This window comes from Melopsittacus undulatus, chromosome 5, assembly GCF_012275295.1.
Source record: "Melopsittacus undulatus isolate bMelUnd1 chromosome 5, bMelUnd1.mat.Z, whole genome shotgun sequence".
In the NCBI taxonomy this organism is placed as follows: domain Eukaryota; kingdom Metazoa; phylum Chordata; class Aves; order Psittaciformes; family Psittaculidae; genus Melopsittacus; species Melopsittacus undulatus.
The window spans coordinates 8,240,374-8,263,457 of record NC_047531.1 but is presented as its reverse complement, the minus strand read 5'-3'; the positions used below and the strand labels follow the sequence as shown (position 1 = coordinate 8,263,457).

The following is a 23,084-nucleotide window of genomic DNA, read 5'->3' as shown; positions in this document are numbered from 1 at the left end:
CATAGGGGAGCTCATGTGCATATCTTTTGAATCTAAAACCACCAAATTCAATATTTCTCAAGTTATTTCTACTCTAAGGCTGGGGCTGAAATGCCAGGTACTGTTCAAATAATTATTGATATAGCTTTGCTGGGGCTTCCCTTGAATGAATATATCTGGAAAGCTAAAATTGGTGGGGTATTATTTGATCCTCAGTTATAAAGCACTAATTCCCAAAAGAGTCCTGAAGATTATAGTTTGTTTCCATGAAATACTTGGTGACAAGTTTTATCCATCAGGGTTTTTTAAAAAAAAACAAACAAAAAGTAGCAAGCATAACTTGGCCAACTCTGAATTCAATTAAGGCAAACAGCTTGACCAGCCCTTGTGGATGGAATCAAAATGGTCTGGAGATGCGCATTCTGATTATTGAAGAAAGACAATCAAAAGCAAAAGAATTCTGAATCCAGGCTAGAATGTGTTGTCTCTTTTCCAGTAACCAAGTAAACTGGCAAGCCACAGCACAGATGCATATTCTGGTTTGGAGGGGGAACAAAAGCTGAGCAAAGGGTGTCAGCATGGTTCATGTCTGGCATGATGCCCATCTTTTGCGGCCTGAAGGACCACATCAGAATATGTTTTGTCTGCAGCCAAACTGTAACGCATTAAAAGGCTTTGCAGAAAGTGCCTGTTTTCTGAAGTTCTTAATATGTAAGGTATTATAAAAAAGCTATCTTCACACAGCAGAAAAATATCTAGCAGCCAGATATGTAAAATATCTGCCATGAAATCCTGTCATCAGAGGGAACATTATAAAACGTACATGAACACAGAGAGATGAAATGACTGGTTTTACTGGAATCCTTTCCCAGTATTTAACTCCTTAGATCTTGGTAATGTTCATGTTCCACTCTTACTTTACCCAAGTTGGTAAGAGTTTATTCTTGTCTTGAGCAAGCAGATAAACAGCCAATAGACACTTTATGAAGATGAGAAGAAGACTTCAAAATCACTGCAGATCACATTTCAAGTAATATTAGTCTTTAAGGAGATATTAGTGCATGAATCTAGAGAGCTTGTTTCTTGCACTAGGGGTTTACAGGAACACACAGAAAAATAAATTGTTCCTTTCTAATGTTCATTCCAGGAATTCATTTGTAGCACACATATGTGTATCTATTTTTATGAGCAGTATTCATGATTTGATTTTTTTTACATTACAATCTTCTTCTAGCATCATTACAAAATGACCTAAAAGCAGAGAATGCTGAAAATGGGACTGATATACTTAAATTCTCAAGTAATTAATAAAAGTCTGTCCATTGAAAAGATTCCTCCTTTGGTACTGGTTAGTGGACCAATACAAGGAGACACAAATACACATAAGAAAAAAGCTCACATAAACTGGACACTTCTGAATTTGTTGACAAAGGCCACAGATATGACAGTATAACAGAACTGAACTGAATTTCTTACCTTTATGATGATTTGCTCCAGATGCTAATTTCCCCCACAGCGTTACAACGAATATTATTATTAGCAGTTTTCCTTTTGTTGCTTTCTGTAAGTATCTCTTATTCATCCTGAAAACAAAAATGCACAAAAATAAGTATCTTAAGACTTATTTAAAAAACATTTTTTATCTAATTTAGGAAGAATTCAATAAGGTTTTGGGAGTGTCTGGCTGACAACCCCTAAGTCTTAAATTCTGCTTAGTTTTAAATGAGGTACATGATATAGAGCATTTGTATAACCTCCTTTCCTGGTCCACCAGCATTCCTCCACTCTGATCAGTACCCGAGATAATTCCCGCACTCATCACATTTCTTCCAAGTCATAGGGAGTGTTCATAACTACAGCAGACCCCAAAGCTGGCAAGAAGGATGAATCCAAGCAGCTATGCTGCAGGTTTTGATGAGCAGAGCAGTTCCACTGGTGTGTTTAGAGCCAGTCATGGTCAATGTGGTTCTCTCTGACCGTGCAGAGGAGTTTTTAGCTTTTGGTACTGCAGCTCTTTTTTGGATTGTGCCCATGATTCATAAAGCAATAACAGATTAGAATAGACCTTCAGCACATGTACCAACCCTTCTGCACAGAAATCCTGTCAGGAAGTCATGAGTGGTTCAGAAACACAGACTTAAGCACTGTGGATTCACTAGTCTCTCCCCTGTCTATCTTTGGGTGATGAAAAGATTTGATTTACTGCACCAAGGGAAATTGCACACAGCTATCCTCATCTTGTTTAGTGATGTTTTCACTGTGACAGCAAGCCACCATTGGTGGTTCAAGCACAAGGTAATACATCACTTATTTCTCAGTAGCCTCCTCCAAAGATAAAATACCCCTCTACATGACAAAAAGACAAGTTCAGGAATGTAGGTGCTAGTGCTTAAGGGTTACAGTTGTGTGAAGAATGGCAAGGGGTATAATAATGAAATCTTTTCTCACTTTTCTTTGTAGAAGTGCCCTAAGGAGCTGGCTACAAAACATCTTGGCACAATGGTCATGTTTCTGCTGATAGGTCAATAAGACAATGATGCCTATTTCATATCACTCATACCAGAAAAGCTCAAATTTGATCACTCATGCAATATTATTCCTGTTTTGTAACGCCTGGAACGAGGGTGGCTTTCTGAGCAGAATCATAGAATTGTTAGGGTTGGAAAGGACCTTAAGATCATCTAGTTCCAACCCCCCTGCCATGGGCTGCATTGATTCACTATGGTCGCACATTTGTCTCCTATCACGTTTGTAAGAAGCCCAAAGGCTTTTAAGAGCATCTCCTTTGCTGTGTTCATGTACGACACTATCATCTTGGGCAACCACAGATCTGTGAAAGTCAGACTGCTCTAATACAGAATTAACCAGTAGACTCTTCAAAGTCCCAAATCTCTTTCCATTCCTTCAAAGCAAATCCCTGCCTCTGAGCAAATTGTTTTTTAACAGAGCACCCTACAGTGATAAGGCAACTCCCTCCACACCCCAGAAGTCCACTCATGATTTCCAGAACTGTAACCAGGCCACTTCCCTAAAAATTGCCAATCTTGCTCTTCAGGAGACTGATGAGACCCTGTTAAGCGCTGACAAATTTCCACACCAGGCTCTGTGTAGCAAAACACTACAATACAAACCAAGAATCCACTGAGGAATACACCAAACCCTTTTAAACCTGAATTCAGAGCAAAGAGAATTCAGCATCCTTTGACAGAAGTCACACATCTACAGTGTGTTTCCCAGAGGCTGAGATAATCACATTTATCAGGGGAAAAGAGAGAGGAGTAAGCAAGTGCTGTATCTATGATGGTGGATGTGCCCCTGTAAGCCTGACTGATTAATAAACAGGGTGGAGGTCACAGTGTGCTGTGAACCACTCCAAGGTCTGTCTTCTTGCACGGATTCCAGTGCCTTTGGAGTGTAAACCGCATATTTATCATCAGCTCCAGCTTTATGAAGTAATCAAAGCTAAAGGGAAATATACTGTCACTGTAAATAAGAACAAAAGAAATGAAACTGGAATGCACATTCAGCATACGCTCTTTCACAGCTATCTCTGTGAACAGAATATGAATTAACACTTCCCCTCCTGGATTCTCATGCTGTACCTGTTGTGATGCTGGTGCCATGTCACCTCTCATTAAAATCAAACAATTCTTCCTCACCTACCCAACACTGCTCAAAACCCAGTGGGATCTGCACCATTAAACAAAGTTGAATTTAACACAGTTACTTCCAGTGCTCTGCTGATGCCATATTAATTCAATGTACTGCAAGGCTGGCAACAAATGCAGGGCAGAAAATGCAGATATATAAGGAAAATTAGTAGCAGTAGAGGGAGAGAAAACCAACCTATCTGCTTCTGAACAAAAGCCCCTCAGGGTAGGTGAAGTACAAACCCCTGCCCACAGCTCAGAACACCGAAGAGGAATAAGCCAACACTGAATACAGAAGAGACTGCTCTGCAAAGTAAAGGGAGGGGTTTCAGCTTTAACACAGAAAACCTGGGCTCAATCCCTTTGCCAGGTTTTCCAGTCAGGAGAAAAACAATACACCATTTCTGTACCGCAAGCCTATTGCACTATTCTGCATTACTTATTTGTAGTAGTCACCTTTAGAAGGAAAAAAATCATAACTTTTTCTTATAGCAGTCCCACAATAGGCACAATTAACAGAAAACTCAGTGGAAGTATTCATAACATACAGAATCTCAAATAAAACATTGAAGATGATGTTAAGTTTCAAGTTAGTTATGCAGTGTAACACTAGAGCTGCAGTTGTGTTTGCTGGCTACTCACAATGGTCAGTCCAAGTGGCTGCATAAGCACAAAGTAGGTGCAAAGCACTCTGCTCCCAGCAGTCCTGCTACACGGAGGCCACACTGCAGCAATACAGCCCCAGGAATAAAAAAAGGAAGGGATTGTAGTCCAAGAAACTCAGGGGGTTAGGATAGATGCATCTCATCAGCAAGGATGCATCTCATCACCAAAGCAGGCAAACAGCTAAATAACAAGGAGAGGCCAGGAGATATGCTCAGTATCTGTGTGTGCATGCATTATCACCTGGGCTGAGAAACTGGTTATTTTTTTGTGGATTTGCAAAACAGCCCATGATAGAGCACTGAGAAGACACTGGAACTAAACAGCATTTGACCTTTGCTTTGAAATTAACTATTAGTCTCTTGCAACCTTGATCCATGTCAAGTAAGTGCATCCAGGAAATACTGTCCATTACTGTACTGTTATTACAGTAACACAACAGGCTGTGTTAAATAGAACAAATGCGTTCTGAAATGAGGTCTACTTTTACTAGAGGTGATGCAGAACTCCACAATCTATAGCTATTAACCTGAATGGTTTTCTCTGTAAGACCTTTTCCTCTTCTATTTACTTTCTTTTCCACAGAACCTCTCCCTCAATGTGACCCTGACAGCCTTCAATAGCTCCACGTGAGCCAAAGGTGATCAAAACTGAGAACAGCCATGCTATAGGAGATGCCTACATTTGACTATCAATTTTGCACAAAAATACAAGCTTTATGTGTAACAAAAATATCCTCAGTATCTAGCTCCAACATATTGGAAATAAATCCAAGGAATTCTCAGCACTTTCATGCAAAAAAGGATATGAAAGGCTACCGTGTTTGAGCTTATTTTTTAATGTGCTTCAAGGCAAGGAAAAAGCTAGATAGATGGTTTTGTAGTTCCAGGGACACGTTCAGTATAAAACAAAAAGACATCACCCACATAATTCAAACAGGCAGTGGCTGAGTGTGAGATGACTCTGCCATGACCAGCTCTTCATTAACACCATAACACAATGAGTAAATTAATAGAATTTGTTACTTTTGCTCCCTAAGATTCCTTTTCCCTGAAGAGCACTCCACGAGACCATCACCAGTCTGGTATCATGGACTCAAGAACAGACTGTTACAGTGATCAGTGACAAAAATAGGTTTAAAAAGGTAGGACCTTTTTCTTCAGGGTGAAACCACACCTGAAGAGAAGCTTCACAAACCGTTGTGTCAGCAGAAATCCTTCCCCCTGGCCTCCATAGGTCATCAGAAGCAAACTACGAATACACTAATAGGTTGCACAGGCTCCTCCTCATTGTGAGGCCTCTTCCAACAGTGGACATGTCCTAACTACTTGGCTGTACAGAAACTGGCATGTGCAGATGCTTGTCTTCAATTTTACTGCAGCAGTGCTCCTGAGTGCTTCCTTATTTCCTGCTGGGCTTGAGATCAGCCATCGTCCCAACAGCTCAGCAATACAGCCGAATCACATGGAAATTACCTTACATTGTACGGCCAATACTGAATTGTCTTGCCTTCCTATTTTAAGTGAAGTGTAACCCCATGTAATCTTTGTAATCTTTACTGTTGGAGGAAAAAAAATAAAAGGAAATAACAACTTTAATTCTTCCTTTAAGAGCTTATACACAAATAAAATTCTCATCTGTTTCCTAGGAGTAACAGCATTTATCCCTCTTTCTCCTTTTCTTTCTTTTCTTTACAAACATCAGCTTCTGTGAAGCTGTTCAAAATTCATTTGTAGAATGTTTTACATATGTAGAAACTTTCAGTAAGATCTATTTGTCTTCTGCAAACACATACACCCTCTGAATGCAAGTGCTCATAAAGACAAGTGTAAGCCTACTTCTCTACTGAATCCTGATGAAATGTTTGAGACAAAAACCTGCTATAAAATAGAGACAAAATTAGTCCCACATTTTCTTAGTTTTCATGACAAATATTTTATTTGCTATTTCAGAGAACCCCTAAATGAACCCTACTGATTTCTGACCCCAGCTCTCTTGTACAGAAATAATGCAGCCATTTAAATTATATTCTGTAGTCTGTTAAATCTTACATTATTTATTAGTTTTGTTAGTTTCTCCATCCCACATATTGCAGGTATTTGCAGTTTTCTTTAGCATTTCCTGTGTAAACTAAAGCAGATTTTAAAATGCCCCTCTGGTGGGGTAAGGTCACTTTGTAAAACACTGATGTGACCCCTGTGTGTTTGCATATATATAAATTCTCTCTATGACATTCCTGTCATGTTTGCTCAGTGAACAAGTAATTTGCCACTCTCATTACTTCAGGTACAAGGTAGCTTGTGAAAATCAATCTTCTTTCTGCTTCATACATCACAGCCTGTAACAGACACAAAGTGCATTCTGATTCTGAAATGAATCTGAGGGAAAAGCACAGACCTGTTCTCATAAGATACTCTCTTTGATCTAGGTGTGCAAGTTAAAAAGAGAATAGGCATTTAACCTAGGAAAGCATGCAGGTCTCATGTAGGAGTCACATGGAAAATCTCTGTATGCAAAGCAAAAGCGATGGGTGTTGTTGGGTTTTGGAGGGAGGGAAAGGGGCTGCTCCAACATTTGGTGTTGACTAGCATGGATCTTTTAATAACAGAATAAATAACCCTAGAGAGCTTAGTCCCACCATTGAGAAATACTCAGAAATAGTTAAATCATTGCTGGTAGAGCAGTACAGTGAGGTTGCCACTGTTACTTTCAGCTGAAGTGTTACCAGGGGAAGCAGATTGAAGAATTTTAGGCTTAGTGCCATAAGGAGGGATTTAGAAAGGCTACTGCGCTAAGACTTAAGACACTAAAGAAAATGAATTCTTCTTCCCGAAAGTGCTTAAGCATATGATTGACATGCATGCCCACACTTGTCTTTTATTTAAATCACTCTGACTTAAGCACATACTTAAATTTAAGCTCATACTATCCAAGAGATGTATGTACCAGTGTGAGTTCTTGAAAAACGATTAGTGAGTTAGTGTGCCTCTATAAAAAGAGACAATTTCAAGAAAAGAAAATATCTCAAATATCTGGGGGGAAAAAAGCTATGGAATATATGAAAATACACAATATACAAAAAAACCACCATTCTTCTTTACATGCTGCAATTAGTTTCCCAGTAGCAAGAAACTGGAGAGAGATGATCATACAGGTAATTACATTTGCCGACAGTATCTCTAGCACTCGGATGTGAAATTTACATATATATTATTGTTTCCAAAATCTGATAACCATGGATGCTTAAATTGCCATAAGTATAAAATGCTTAGGCGCCTAGCTACATCCCACCTCACAGCCAGAAACCTTGAGAGTTTATGGAGAAAACTTTTTTCTGCCAAAAGGGTATATATGGTTGCAATGATACCACCTTGAAAACTCGGATGATACTGATTAATGGCCTTCCCTCTAAACTGCTATCACTGTTCATCTCGCCTGCATCTAGATTATCACCAGTTCTTTTTAGACACAATTGACTGTAACTTTCACCTTCATTAATTTTCAGATGCAACACCTAACTGAAAGCAATAAAGCAAGCAAAGAGTAAACAGGAAATGCGGTGCCCTCCTAGCCAGCTTCAACTCAAAACACAAATGCATTTAACTGAGCATACATTAAATTTCTTTCATGGCCATTTCATCAGGACCAGCAAAAGAGTATTCATTCACCTGATAAACGTTGATGCTGACACATTACTAAGTACATAGAAAGAAAATTTCACGAATTTTTGTGGGGTTAAATGCTGTACTTCCATGTATTTCTGAAAATATAAAATAAGCTAGCACCAGACCTGCATATGCCATTGTGGTTTTAAGTGCTAACATAAAACGTTACAGGTTATTTAAAGAGCTAAGATATTCTAATGTCTTTAATCTGTCCAGTGGTATCCTATATCCTTGTGAAATAAGCTTTTGCAGTTAAGTGTTCAGTGCTAGAAAGTACTTAGGCTCCAATTCACATAATTTTGTCTGATAATATTATGTCACCTTAAACTCTTCCTCTCCCAGTTTCTGTGCTTAAGGGACCTTTAAGTTGTAGGGGGTACTATCTATTCACTTAATCATCATGGCAGTAGTATTTGCTTATATCTTCTATGTGATTCTCTTACAGATGGTTATTTGAATTTTTTTTATTCATATCTCACTAACCAATCAAAAGTTTAACTGGGAAAAAAGAATAACTGTTCAATGGGCTTTGAACAAAATGTCTTACCAAGACCTGAATCACTACTGTGATTTCATAAAGGCCATTGCAGTGGCAGAGATAAGCCTTCAAATCTATCAAGGCAGAAAAAGCATCAAATATTAGTGGAGAATGGCAACTGAAGTGCCCATACTTAAAAGCAAGGACAAAAATGATCTGGGCAAGCGTAAGCCTATTAGTACGACCTCTTCAATTTGCAAGAGCTTAGAAGAGGCTTTGAAGAAAAAGATAAATTAAAGACAGAGAAGTAAATAGAATATAGGATAAAATGTAGCAGCGTTATCAAGGGTAGATTGTGCCAGACTACCTTGACAGCTTTTTTGATAGTAACTGATTTTCCGGACAAAGAAATTAAGTAGGTATATTTTATCTGGATTTAGATAAAGCATCTTCTACAGTGTCACTCTGGAACTTACACATTAAGCCAACGACTCTGTGGATTACTACAGGAACTGAAAGGTGGATCCACATGCGATAACAGCAAGTAGTACTGAAAGGGAGTGTCAGGGATTAATAGCATTTCTGCTAGAAGGTGGGAATTCACCATTGGAAACAATATGTGTAAAAAACAACTAGTTTATTTTAGTTGATCAGCAAGAGCACATCACTATCGATATGACACAAGATGGCTGTGAAAAAGGCAAATCCTACAAATTACTAAATGATATATTTATAATAAAGACACATAAAGACAAGTATGAATCTATACAATTTGGGCAACCATCTTCACAGAAGAAAAACTGAACCCACAGACATATGAGGGTAATCTTCTATGAGAATCACAGGAATGAAGACTACCACAGGAGCTTGAAAGAGCTTGGTTTGTGGAACAAAACAAAGGCTGAAGGGAAATAGAGAGACCAAGGAAAAGAAATAAAAGCAGAGGCTGCAGGGAAACAGACACCAAGTGTCCTGGGTTCAGCAGTAGCAGTCATTTTTCTCCTTTGTAGCTTATGCAGTGATGTGTTTTTGACTTTCAGCCTGGTAACAGTGTTGATAACACTGATGGTTTTAGTAGTTGCTCAGTAATGTTTACTCTGACCAAGGACTTTGTGAGTCTCATGCTCTGCCAGGGAGGAGGGGAAGCCGGGAGGAAGCAGAGAGAGGACACCTGTCCCAAACTAGCCAAAGAGGTATTCCATACCACAACACGTCATGCCTAAGATGTAGAACTGGGGGCAGTCACCCAGAAGAGCTAGATCACTGCTCAGGTCAGGCTGGGTATCGATTGGCGGGTGGTGAGTGGTTGTATTCTCTTCCCTTGTTATTTCCCTTATCATTATTATTATTGGTGGTAGCACTAGTGATTAACCCATGGGAGTTGGATTCTTTCGATTCTCCTCCCTTTCCCTCCAGGAGAGGGGGGAAGAAGGAGGAAAAGTGGTTCTGAGTTGCCAGCTGGGCTTAAACCACAACACCAAGGAAAGGAAATAAACATGGTGAGGGCAAGAAACATATCCATAAGAAATGGAATAGATGTTACCTTGCCAGGAGGCAAGATAAGGACAGTCAGCCTAGTGATACAGGAAATCTCTTCCAGTCTTGTCTCTACATCAATAACATGATTCCTTTTTTTGCATGTTATTACAGGAAGTCAAGTGTTAGTTTTTCAAGAAGAAAACTATAAGCAAGTTCTTTCCAAGTCCATTAGTGAAGTGTTTTTTTCCAAATTATTTCACTCTCTTCAAAAAAACCCAGAAGTCACAGCATTTGTCTCTGTGATACCCTATGAGGAAAAAACTGTAGGACTCCTCACTAATAATCTGAACTCATGCCAGGTTCCATCCAAAATTGGCCATGCTGAACATCTGATTAAGATGAATGCTTTTCCTTATTTTTCATCATCCTCAAGACACAAGCGTCATCTCTGTGTCATAAACTTTAAGATGACCCCAACAGTCACAGTACTGTACTGGTGGACCATTCAGTAGTAACATTGTTTTTGATTAACTTCAGTGAATTAAAGTCATACTGTTGAGCATGGGTGACTATTCTATGATTAAGACTCACTCATTCTTCTATCAATCTTCATCATGGAAAAGTAAAACTGGCAAGCATCACAATCGTCAAGATATGGAGTGTTGTTTTCTGAAAGACTCCAAATATAGACAACAAAATATATGTAGTTTCAGAAATTGATCAAGCATTTTAAGATAAAAACAGAAGAAAAAATACCATTAGATGCATTTTAGAAGTGTGAATACATAAAAAATTACATTAAAAAAATTAAATGTAAAAAAATTAAAAATACATTAAGAATTTTCTCATGTACATTTAAAGTGACTGCCACCTTAAATATAATGTCTTTCAAGCAACACTGGAGGACTGATTTGGGGATTCTTGAACGGATGTAAGAATATGGATGAAGTGTTATATTACACAGTCTTGCCAATCCTGGAATTTTGTATGCTGACAGGAACCATTCAGGTTCTAATGTATTACTTCCCTACTGAAGGTTAAATTTTGTCTTTTCCAAAGAATTCTACTGGCAAATAACACTGTGACAGACCACTGCAGATTAACAGGGGAGCAAGACTTAGACTAAGTTCCCCCTGCTATTTTCATGGCAATTATATCTGTCAATAGGCAGAGTAGCAATTCTGACAAATAATAGGTAGGTCTGAGCCCAGTCTATGTTTTATACCTGATGTCTACTAATTTTGGGCCACACATGAAAGCAAAAGTTCGAGTGTAAATAAAAAATGACAGGTTGCTTAAACCACAAGTATGAAGCTTGCTTGTGCAGAGACCAAAATAGCTCTAAGAGCTGACATAACACACTAGGAACACAGGAGAATTGTCGAATATAAGTAAAGCTAGTTGAAGCACAGTTGGAACACATTCCCTCATTCTTTGTATGCAAACACCTAACAGACTTTTACAGAGAAGAGTGAGACAAAAGTTGGTCCGGGTTCTTCAAAATATGGATCTGTTACACAAACCAAATCTCTGTTCCTAAACAAGCACAAAGATAAAGACTTCATTTACTCACAGGGATGCTAAAGAAAGTCAATCAGGCTGTACAATCTCCAGCTACCAGCCGATGAGCAGAACAAAAGTCCAGCAGATAATCCAGATACAGAGCCTTGTGCTCAGTGGAGGTACACCCATGTAGGCATACAAGGCAAATCTGAATTTTTAACTTATGTAGAAAATTTCAGCATCTTTCTTGTCTATGAGCACAGTTTTATCAAATATTGGTATTTTTTTGGTCCTGGTATGCTACCTAGTCTGTTACATAGACTACAAAACTAATGCTGTCTTGAGAATCATACTATAACACAAATTTGAAGTCTCCTCTCAGTCTTTATATCCTCATCAGTGTTCTGAAAATAAGTTATTAATTAAAAAAAAAAACAACAACAAAAACCAAAAATCTCGTGTGGTGGCTTGCTATGAATGGATTCAAGCCAGGACAAGATTTGCTTAATGATGGCTGAAGTATCTAAATGACACCCAGTCTTCCTTGAAAAATCAGATAAATTTCCCAGCCCCTATTCAAACACCCTTTTTTGAAGGGTACCATCAGTTATATAAGATCTATATTGACCACACAAACCTGAGTTTCATCCGAGTGTACCTTGATAAACAATGCATTCACTTCGTCATCTACTATGGCAGCCTTGAAATAGCATTTTAATATGGGAAGGAGCTCATTAAATAGCCAGTCATAACCTGCACTTCCTAAAAGTCTGTACCCAGCCTCATGCTGCATGATATGTAGCTTAGGTAGAGCACAACAAGACTATGAATGACAAAGCAAATCAGTAAACAGTGTGCTGTTCCTCTAGTGCCCTGGAACAGAGACTCTTATGAGGTTCATTTGTATTCATACTGCATTTCAGTTTGGAGCTCGACACCACTTTTCAAACAAATTTTCAAGTGTCACCATTTACAATGATCTGGATCAGATCATGGAATGACTCTGAAGGACAGGAAATTAATACCTTTTAGACTAAAATAAAGCAGAAGATGGGTGCAAGTTTGCGTCCAATGCACTCCAACAGTTTAAGGGTGTTCAGCTCAGGGAACAAGACCCAGTTAAAAAAAAACACAACCTCCTACTCCACTAAATGAATATAATGTGGATATCACACCCTCAGCAACAACAGTTAGGTCTACAGAATCACTGCTGTGAAGACAAACTATTTGCTAGTGTAGACACAGCCCTATAATCTCATGAGGAAGGAGATAATTATCATCACTATTTTATACTTGGATAAGATACCCTTGAAGTTGTGATTATTCTGAAAAGCATTTTCAGATTCTCAGCAAACCTCAACAGCATGTTGAAAGGAACCTGTCACTCAGGAGGCCCTCAAACAAGTTCTGATCTGCGTTTTAGGGCCATTATTCCTACTGTGACACCACAGCAAAGAGAAGGATAGCTTTTTTGCCAAAATCAGGGAACAGCTACCTTCAGTACATCCCCCTAATTTAAAGGCAGGGAGTGCAGAATAAATTACTTCCAATTACGCAGTGAATTGTTCATTTTTGTGAAACAGCAAAATCCTTGTCTTTCAATGCAGAAAATTAAAGACAGGATTTTCTGTCTTGTTTCACACTGGGTACTAAGTAACCTAGGAGCAACTCTATTGTAAAAGGAAAGTACAACTCACCGTAAAACTGTCTAATACTTTACTGGCTCTATCACTGCCATTCTCAGCCACTGGATTATTGACAGTTTTTCCCTGAGTCTGGCAGCAACATAATCAATAACCGCACTTTTAAGATGCATAGGTTGACCCTTTTAGATGAATAACAGAAAACGATGGCCCAAAAGAGAAAGCCTAAGAAATTGCCTACTGAGATGGGATAGAGTCTATCCAGCAAGGACCTGCACTGCACACCTGCCTACAATCCCTGGCCCAGAGGGAAGGCACTGGCTTCATGTTGCCCTAGCAGACAGGACTTGAGTTAAGGACTCAGCCCAAGTACATTTCAATTGACTTTATTAAAAAAAATAAATAAAGGTCTATTCATAATTGGATTAAATTTCTTTTATTCCAGAGTAGCAATTTAAAGCGTCCTTAAATTAGAAGTTTATTAAACTAAATCTGACTCAAGAGGGTGTTTTTGTCCCCAAATACAGATTTGGCCAAGACAATCTTCAGATGTTACCATATTTACAATAGGATTAAGTGTTTCTAAGAAACTCTGCATTTGCATTCTTATGTATGCTTGGTGAAACAAAGAAAAATTACTTACTTTAATTTGTACTTCATTATTAAGGATGGTTATGTCATTATACTTTCCATGACAATTGCATGAACAGCACCAGTATCAGGCACAAAGGATTCCACACCTCTTGTTTCAAAAGAAAGGGTTACAGCCAGTGTCTGCAGTATTTATGATTAAAGAGAGCTTTTTTCTTTTTCTTTCATTCTTCATTTTATAATAATTAATTGGAACTGTCTAGGAACTGAGACAAGTAATGCCTGTTCTGCTGTCAGTAACAATCCAAGTTCAGTAACATACAAGAGTGGTACAGTCCCCTGCCATTGTTTTAGTGCAGTCTTAGAAAGGCTTTCCACGTTTCTCCTATGCTAAGAGAGCATTATTTTCTAAATGGGCAAGACCTGAAAAGGGTCATTAGATGAGAATGAGAATTAGCTAGGAAGAGCCATAAATGAAAGACAGCAGAAAACCTCTTAGGACAAACGGTGAGACAGAAAGGTTTAGAATGTTTTTTCTGTTAAATCATTGTGTAATTTTAAATAAAGAAGCATTATAATTTCCTAGGGCACAGGTATAATATTGTACATACAATACTTACTAAGAAAAAACTAGTATAGTAATTTCCATACCATTTCAGTCACAATTATGGATATTGTGCTGGCATCACCATCAAAGGAAATGATTATGTGTTTGGTAGACTTGCAAAAAACTGAATATATTACACTAAGATCTGCAGTTCTTTATAAGTTGTTTCAATTTTGTAAGATCACTGCAGCCTTTGTAACTTTAAGAGAAACAAAGTTCAGTCTAAGCCAACGTGTATTTCCTTCTGCAACAGACAATTTTATTTCATTTTAACAGATATCTGCCTTGCGTTTTCCATAATCCCTTCCAATAAAAAGTGAAACCCTTTTTTATGGCATTGATACAAGAAAGGGTGTTTGCTGGTTTTATATTCCTCCTTGCATGATTTGCAGTTGCAACTGATAACAATGGGCCTCCATCTCAGCACCCTGCTGCATAATGAAGCAAGACTGGGTACCCCAGTGTTTTCTTGAGTCCTTTTAGTGTTTCCCTGAAAGCTCCCACAGTCCAATAATTAGATAAGTACTGCAATTTTAATTATCCTTTATAGGTGCTGAGAAAATGTGATTTCTAAAGGCAACAAAACAAAAGGATCCATTTTCATGTATTAAAGCCCTGAGAACTTGAGAAAGATGAACCTAAATTTCTGGATAATCAGATTTGGCAAGTATTGCAAAATTTCTGGGTTGGAAACAATCAGTGCAGGTTATGTATTTAATTCATCCTCCTTTTTTCGAATTATCTACAGAGGCTGTATGGAAATTTATTCTGAATAGCTACATTAACTATTATAATTCACTTACATCATTGTCATTCATGTCTAATTAATATAAATGCCCATCTGGGAATATAAAGATTTTGCATAATACAAGTCACAAATTCTGGAAAGGAGAATTTTCCCCATTTTTCTATGTAAGTTATGAAATTTCACAGAGAAAAATTTAATTGTAAGGTCAAGATGGGTTAGATCACAAGTGAATTAAAAAACGCTGCCTAAATGACAAAAATTACTTACCACAGAAATACTTATATTTAACAGAAAGCCATTAAGACAAATTGAAATGTATGAAATTAAGACTACTTCTTTTGTTTTCTTCTGGTTTTTAATAGGTAATAGGAGGTAAACCTCACACTTTGCTGGTATCACAACAATGAATATTTTGTTTTCACTTTCAAACCCAAATGCTGTTAGGACTTAGTCTCCTGTAAATGTCAGGAATAAGGATAAATTCTCATGACATATTTCTGGAAAAAAAAAAAAGAGGCATAATTATTTAAATTTATTATCTTTATGTATTTTCAGTGGTACCTGTGTTGCTTTTGTATATCCAGTCTAATATATAGTATTTGATGGTGGCAATTCAAGCTTCTTCAGTAGAAAAAGAAGGACCAAAATCTACTTGAAAGAAAGTAAGTAGCTAAAAGATACTTCTCTGAACACTAAATGAGACCAGTGTCATTTTCCAATCCTGTGTTTTCACTGTACTTCACCCAAGATAAAATAGAGTTAATGAACTTAAGTTGTATGCCATGAACTGAAAGTTTAGCAGTCATTTTGAACTATTCATCATCTCATTAACTTCAAGATGTGCAAAGCATTTACATGAACAAACAGTGGAATGCAGAGGGAAAGCAAGTCAGCCAAAAAGTATTGCTCCAATAAATATAAACCACTATATATTTGCAGTGCACTGTCAGCCAGATTAAGCTCATCAAATATCAATTCTTTGTTCAGCTATAATGAAAATCTTTTACATGAGGCAGAAGATAAATAGGACATTTCTCATGATTGCTGTAATTCAGAACTACTCATCTACACGTAGTATGAGAAGGAGGTTCCACACCAAAAAAAGTTCTCTGCACCTCATTTTTTTGGTGTTGGTTTTTGGGTTTTTTTTTTAGTTTCATTTGTTCCTCTAAATATGATTGTTGCCAAATACTATTTAAAAATGAAAATGTTATGGTTTATTATTTTTGACTTCTAGTTTGAGTGATGCCATCAGGTATAAATGCATTAATGATTTGAAAAGTAAGGGATAAAATTTAAGATGAGTCCACATTAAAACTGAGATCAGAGAACCACACTGACTTAGCAAAGTTCAAATCCAGAAGAGAATTTTAGTTCAAGCTAACTTAAGAAAACAGCCTAACACTTCTTTTCAGCTTGTGAAATGCATTTGAAGAGGGACAGAATTTATTTCTTTATAGCAGGAGGAAAGTTCTGTAACTAACTAAGAAAAAAAGAGTTTCATTGATTAAAAGCTATGCAAAAAATTTGCACTGAGGTCACATAGCTGTTAGAAGAAAAAAATACATAAAATGAAGGACAAGGCAACAGAACTCTTAATTTAATAATACTGCCTAAGTTATTAATCCAGACTTGTGGACATTCAAGCCCTTCAAGGAATATGAACCTTCATCTTCCAGAAATTTATCTCAATGACTAGTATATGGTATTCCTAAGACTCTTTTGCTTATGCTGCTCCTAGAAACTTTATTATTCATTGCAAGATCAAAAATACATATTTCACCTCCCAGGTGAACATTCCACCCACCAGACTGAAGTGACTCTCCGAATTACTGTGTTTGATACAAAACAGCAAAAGCTCTTTGGATCAAGCCATTCACACCTTCACTGCATGATCAAATTTCTCAAGGTAAAAACAGAGACCTAAACACAGATGACCCATGTCTTACAGGAATTTTGTGCAGAAGCAGCTGTTTCTTCTCATTTTTGAGGACTAATACTAGGACTTAGCTTTATTATTTTATACTGTCTGTAAAACAAATATGGTGCTTTCTTTTGGTCAAATATTTTGTTCAATGCAAACACAAAATACATCAACCCCCCCCCCAAAAAAAAAAAGTATTCCAGCAATAGCAAAACAGAAAAACACTTTCATTTAGGTTTTATGAAATGAAACTTTGATGAAAATCAAATGGTATCTTGAGATCTTGAGCTTTCACAGAACCTTACCTTTTCTGCCCTTACCCCTGTATGTAACTACATCTACATCTTCCTAGGTGTGTAGTGGTCACTGTCTACACCAGCATATTATCCTTTCTACTCTGGCAACTGGAGATAAAATATGGCCACAAGGCATAATGACTGTTCAGTCCCACAGAAACAGTGTAATGCAGATAGGGAGAAAAAGTGCAAATCAGAAGATTGAATGGAAGCATAGGGCGCAGTCTCAACGAATTGTTTCAGAATTTTCACATTTTATTTCAATCCTATTGCATCTAAATACAAAGCATTAATCTCTTATAACCCCAAAAATAATATTTTTGAATGCAGATGAAATGAAAACCTCATTATTTGAAATCTGTGCAGACTAAGTGTTAAAAGAAATATTGTCATAGAAGCTCTGCCTTAATTTCAGATAGCTTGGAGTCATATGCGAATGTCCTGCAGAATATGGTTTCTACGTATTGGAAGAAGTGAGTTTTAGAAATGAAATATGGGTTTACTTCATGTTCAACTCTTGGTCACAATCTGTTCTTGAATTATAGCAGTTTTGCATGTTCTCTGGTTGAAGGTGTTCCAGACAAAAAAAGACCTGTATTCCATTGAAAGCTGAATGATCTGAGTGAGGCAGCCATCATACTAAAAAGACATTAACCAAATATTCTGTTTATATCAGTTGACATCTTGTAATATAAACCTCTGATGACTGTGCCATGAAAAATTCTGGTATCTCTCATGTTAAAGTTTTAACTGCATATATAGTTTTTGCCTGGTAGGCAAAATTTGATTTTGAGACAAAATACTGGATTTTCACAATTTAAAGAAAAGAACAGCCAGTTCTATGATCCTTTATTTTTTCGGGACAATACATAAGTGCTGTCAATAGGCTTTAAGTAAATCTAACTTTTCAACTTTTCTGCAAATACCTCCTCTTGATTTTACTGTTAGATTCTGTTCTTTACAGCCATTGAACAAGGAGAAGGTATTTAAGAGAAATCTTTGAATGTGCCATAATGGTTAATGTATATGTTTATTATTTCTCTGAAAGTCAATCTAGATATTTTGTAAATAGTAGTTTGGAGGAAAGTAGTTTGGGTTTTGGAAATGGAACCACTGCTCTCGATTATGCCACTGAGTGTCAGAGCAGTATAAACATAAATTGCTAATATACTCAGTGACTACAAACCAGATGGCAGCTCTTTGATTGAGGTTTTGGTGTTATTTAGCTGGATTTTAGGTTTTGTTCTTAACAGGTATGGCAAATATTTTTATCCTGCTGCTACTATATTCTAGCATATTTAATTGCCAAGTTCACAAGAACCTGACCCACTGCTTTTCCCAGGCAGATGGTGAAAGTTGTTTTTAAAACTGTAGTGAGGTCGCTTTTCCAAAATGCTTGCTTTATGAAGTCTAATCACTGTTCACCATATACACAGAGGATCAGCTCATAAGCATGTATGCAGTTAACAGCCAAATATGCAAAGTATTGAGCACTGTAGCGTAGAACTCTGCAGTGGGACAACTTTTTGTATCTAAAACCTAGCATGTGTTCCAGTATCTGTGGAACTGTTCCTAGGAAATGAGGTCTTAATAAAAAACAGATATCCATTTTGGACTTTATTATTTACCCTTTCATTATCTATATCTTCTCTTAGAAGTTTTAAATATGAATAATTTACAGCAATACAAGTCAGAAAGATATACAATAAAAATTCATTTTAAAATTTATTCTACTTTAACTGCCAAGCTAAATATATGGGTGCTGCAAAATGAAAAGTGACCTAAAACAGCAGTGTAAAAAAATAAAGAATTTACATTTTTTGTAACTTGGCAAATAAAGACAAGATGAGAAAGACGCAAAAGAACAGGAGGTGACACAAATCAGAAATGCAAGTCCAAACATCTCCCAGCACTCTCTGAAGTTCAAATCTGCATCTGAACCCAAAAACTGTGGCTTGCCAATCATTAATAACTATAAAGTAATATTTTAGGATCATGTGTGCAAATAACAAAAAAAACCCAAAAAAAACCCCAAAACCAAACCAGCAGTAGAATTACCGCTTGCCAACCCACATACAGCACAGTAATACAGCTAGGGATGTGATTTGGAGCAGCCTGTTTGCCCTGACCTGATCTCAGAGCTCTGTCCCCCAGAAAAGAGAGCCCCTGCCACCCCACCAAGGTATGGGCAGCCCTCAGCCAAGGATACATTAGTAGCTATACCCCACAAAGTGTGCTCCACTGGAGAAAGAATTGCTAGAAGCAAAGAGCCCTGGCAATGGCTTCCTAAACCTCCCCTTACCTCAAAACACCTGGCCCATATATTTTGTAAGAGAAAGTATTAAATACAATTGTTTCACATAAATATAATTCTACTCACACAGAAGCCTTCTATAAATGTCTACTGGTTGTAACAAATCACTCTTACTTTCAATGAGTTTGGAATATTTTTGAGACTGTCAGTCAATGGCTTTTGTACTGGGTTTAGCACAGTATTACCTCAAACAGCTGATGCCTAGAGAAATAAGATCTATAATAAATAGTGTCCAAGTAACATAAAATCCTAACAACTGAACCATCAAATTAACAGGTCACTGATAATAATTGGGATTTCTGAATATGGCAAAATGCTATTCATTTGTACAGTGAAAGTCTGACTCTTTAAAGCGTTACACAAAGACTAGGAGAGAATAAATACAATGGATTAATGAGAGAATGAATAGTATGCGCTATGCTATGGGACGATAATGATGTGCTATTAAATAGTAGGCTATTATGCTTCCTAAGTTTCAATAATGTAGTTAAGAAAGAGCAAATAGGGCAAAAAGAAGTAGTGAAAGAAATGTGATGTTGTTATATAAAATGTGCGCCTAAGGACCTTATGTGTATACTCCTTCACAATTTAATCTGATTAACAAAAAGTAGTAATTTTCTGTTTAGTGCTACTTGTGGGAAAAAGAAAAAAAAGTTTCCATCTTATATAAGTTTTTATATAAAATGCTTTTCAGCCTCAAGATAGCTAACAAGTTAGTTATTAGAGAGCCTGCATAATTTTATGACACACAAAGTAGAGCTTATCACACATTTCACATCTATACTTTATTGTAAAGAAATTGTATCCAGACATTGCTGGTTTTGACTGACTGGAACTAAACATGGTGGGAATAAAATGCACATTCTTTCCCAAATGCAAGAAGAAAGGATGTTCTCGTTAAAATGATTTGCTGATATGACTTAAAACAATTTATTTAATCTTCACCTTTTTTATGTAAGTATCCTTCAACTGAGAATTTAAAAAGTATAATTTAAAAGAGATTTTGTAAAGTATAATGAGATGCTCTGTCAGATGGGAAGACAAATTAAAAGTGCAATTCACACTGTTATAGCAGCATTGCCACCACGGAGCTACTAATCTTTTGCACAATGCTCACAGTCGAATGTACTCCAGTCTCTGTAGGGCACGTGATTAGAGACTTGCAGGGAGCCTGAGATTTAAATTATTCATCAATGCGAATTTCCTTTTGCAGAAAAATTAGTGTGGCACATAAATAGCAAAACTGTTAATTCTTGGCCTTTTGCAAATTAACTGCCTGGTAATAGCATTGGTTATTACCGGTTAGTTTCCCTAGCAGTTACAATAGCAATATTTTGTCAAATGGAAAGCTATATACAAAAAATAATGCTAAAGACAGAACATCCACAGAGCCAATTAAATGTTCAGAATGCATTAGATCCTGTAAAGGCAAATAGCCGTGCATAAACCTGTCAGGAGATCTGACAAATGCCGGATTTCGGCCACAGCCTATCTGGCCAGAGAGCAATACAATGCCATTTTAGCTACGGCACGTCTTTACTTACAAGCATCCAGAGGAAACAGGATATCAAAATAATTTGCCTGAAAAAGCTTGTAATCTTCAAAACTGTCAGGTATGGATTTCAAGAGAAGTGATATGTGCTTTCATCTGCCTGTTAACCACAGAACACTACAAGCCCATTATTTACAAAGTCAGACTTCATTGTCATCTAAATGGTATTATTAAACCTCTGTACAAGCGGTGCCTGCCCCATTCGGGCAGCAGAGGATGGCAGTGTTTGTGGCATGCTGGCTCTGTCCAACTTTCAGCTCAGCAATACTAGCCTGCGGTTTCTTCTACATCGGCAATTGCCATAGAATTTCCAACCTATGGGATGGATTTCAATAACCAGTTCCTAGCGGCTTTACTGAAGGTATTGACTGGGCACAGACTTAGGCAGATGCCTAAAATCTGGCTATTACTACTAAATAGGCAGAGCAAATCACTGAAAGGGCTGTATTGGTCCCTTTCTCAGTGCTTAGAGTGGTTCGTCGGGCTTCTGATTCAAAAAATTGCAACCTACATAAAATATAAAAAATGAAAGGCTTGATAGAAAAATAATTTTGACAGAGAAAGAAATATCCTTTATTCTAATACCTAATTGAATTCACTGCTTTTCTTTAAGAGAGAAGCATACAAAAGTAAGTAACTAGCATCAAAGAGGAAAATATCAATGTCAGCAAAATCTAGGTGAAATGTCAACATTAAAATTAGAGGGGAAAAGAATCAAAGACAGTACCTAAATAATTAAGTGCAAAGAAATGTATCCAGGCTGATACTAGGTCAAAATATACCATCTCCATTTCAAAATGCGGTATCTTTACCTCTGCAGCCTGAATGGGAAACAGAAACATATCTTCTGCCTCAAATCAGGTCTCTTCTAGTTACATGGATATCAAAGCTGTCTGTGGTGTGACACAACATAGAATTAAGTCTGTTATGTCAAATTTCACTTCAAGGCTTTCAGGGCCAATTGTTCTCATTTCAGTACTGTTCTTTTGGTACCTACATATCACTCTGATGGAGCTATAATGGTGCGGACCAGTCCTATGTCTGACCAATAAATCTGAACATTTCAGTCTTGATCATTCTGTCTTGGAAAGCCAAAAATACTACACACAAAAAGCTTAGCGAACACAATCCATTATCTCAGTAAATGCATTAGATACAGTCAGCCTCCTCTCCTGCCCTCTGAAGGACACACAGAGAATACACAGACCAGCCAGAACTTTTCTCCAGTTTGCATGGCTATCAATGGAGGAAGTCTGGCAAGTAATACTTTCTTTCCAACAATAATGATCACAATACAAATGCTAACCTCTCCAGGAGATCTGTCAACATGAGACGAAAATATCACCTGGACACAAACCAGATGCTTTTAAAGAAAGGACTCAGTCATGTACATACTGCTTGTCTTAAACGTTGACTTTTGTTATTATTTTGCAAAGATATTCAGCATGCTAAAGAAAGATGTGAACTATTTTGTAAAAATAAGGTTGACATTATTCACTAAACTAGTAAAAGTCATTGATTCTACCTTGACAATATCCATGAGAAGTGAGTCGCCACTGTCAGCAAGTTCCGAAGACTGAGACACTCCTTCCAGGAACGTAAGCCTGACCCTAATCCAAGCAGAAAAATGCACTGCAATATTCTTCCCATTTTTTAGGCCTGATAACAGTATGATTTAAAAAATACAGTGGGTTTCATTATGTAGAAGGGCTTCATTTGCTACTATAAGTAATCCTGGTTTTTTTTCAGGAACAGTATTCAGTTAATTCACCTTCCTTCTTACTCAGAGACAGAAGCAATGCAAAACAGCACCCACACAGAAATCAGTCCTAGTTCCTAGATATTTTATCACAATTTGTAACAGTGACAAATGCAGCTGCAGTTTTTATTTCACTTAGGTTTCAGGTGTGAAATCAAGCATCTTCTTTCACCAGTGTGTATGAATTGGAGATTTTTATTAGGAAGTTATTATTAGGAAAAATCAATCGTAAA

At 37.2% G+C, this 23,084-nt stretch overlaps 1 protein-coding gene across 2 annotated transcripts in view; it reads right to left on the bottom strand.

Moving 5' to 3' along the window:
* TAFA2 (TAFA chemokine like family member 2) overlaps window positions 1–23,084 on the bottom strand; it is a 197,755-nt gene that overhangs the window by 56,563 nt on the left and 118,108 nt on the right. For both annotated transcript variants that reach the window (XR_004549656.1, XM_034063352.1), the window contains exon 2: window positions 1,456–1,562. Coding sequence is in view for 1 of the 2 variants with exons in the window: in XM_034063352.1 (XP_033919243.1) it covers window positions 1,456–1,561 (106 nt within the window). In the remaining variant the exon portion in view is untranslated. The remainder of the gene's footprint in view (window positions 1–1,455; window positions 1,563–23,084) is intronic.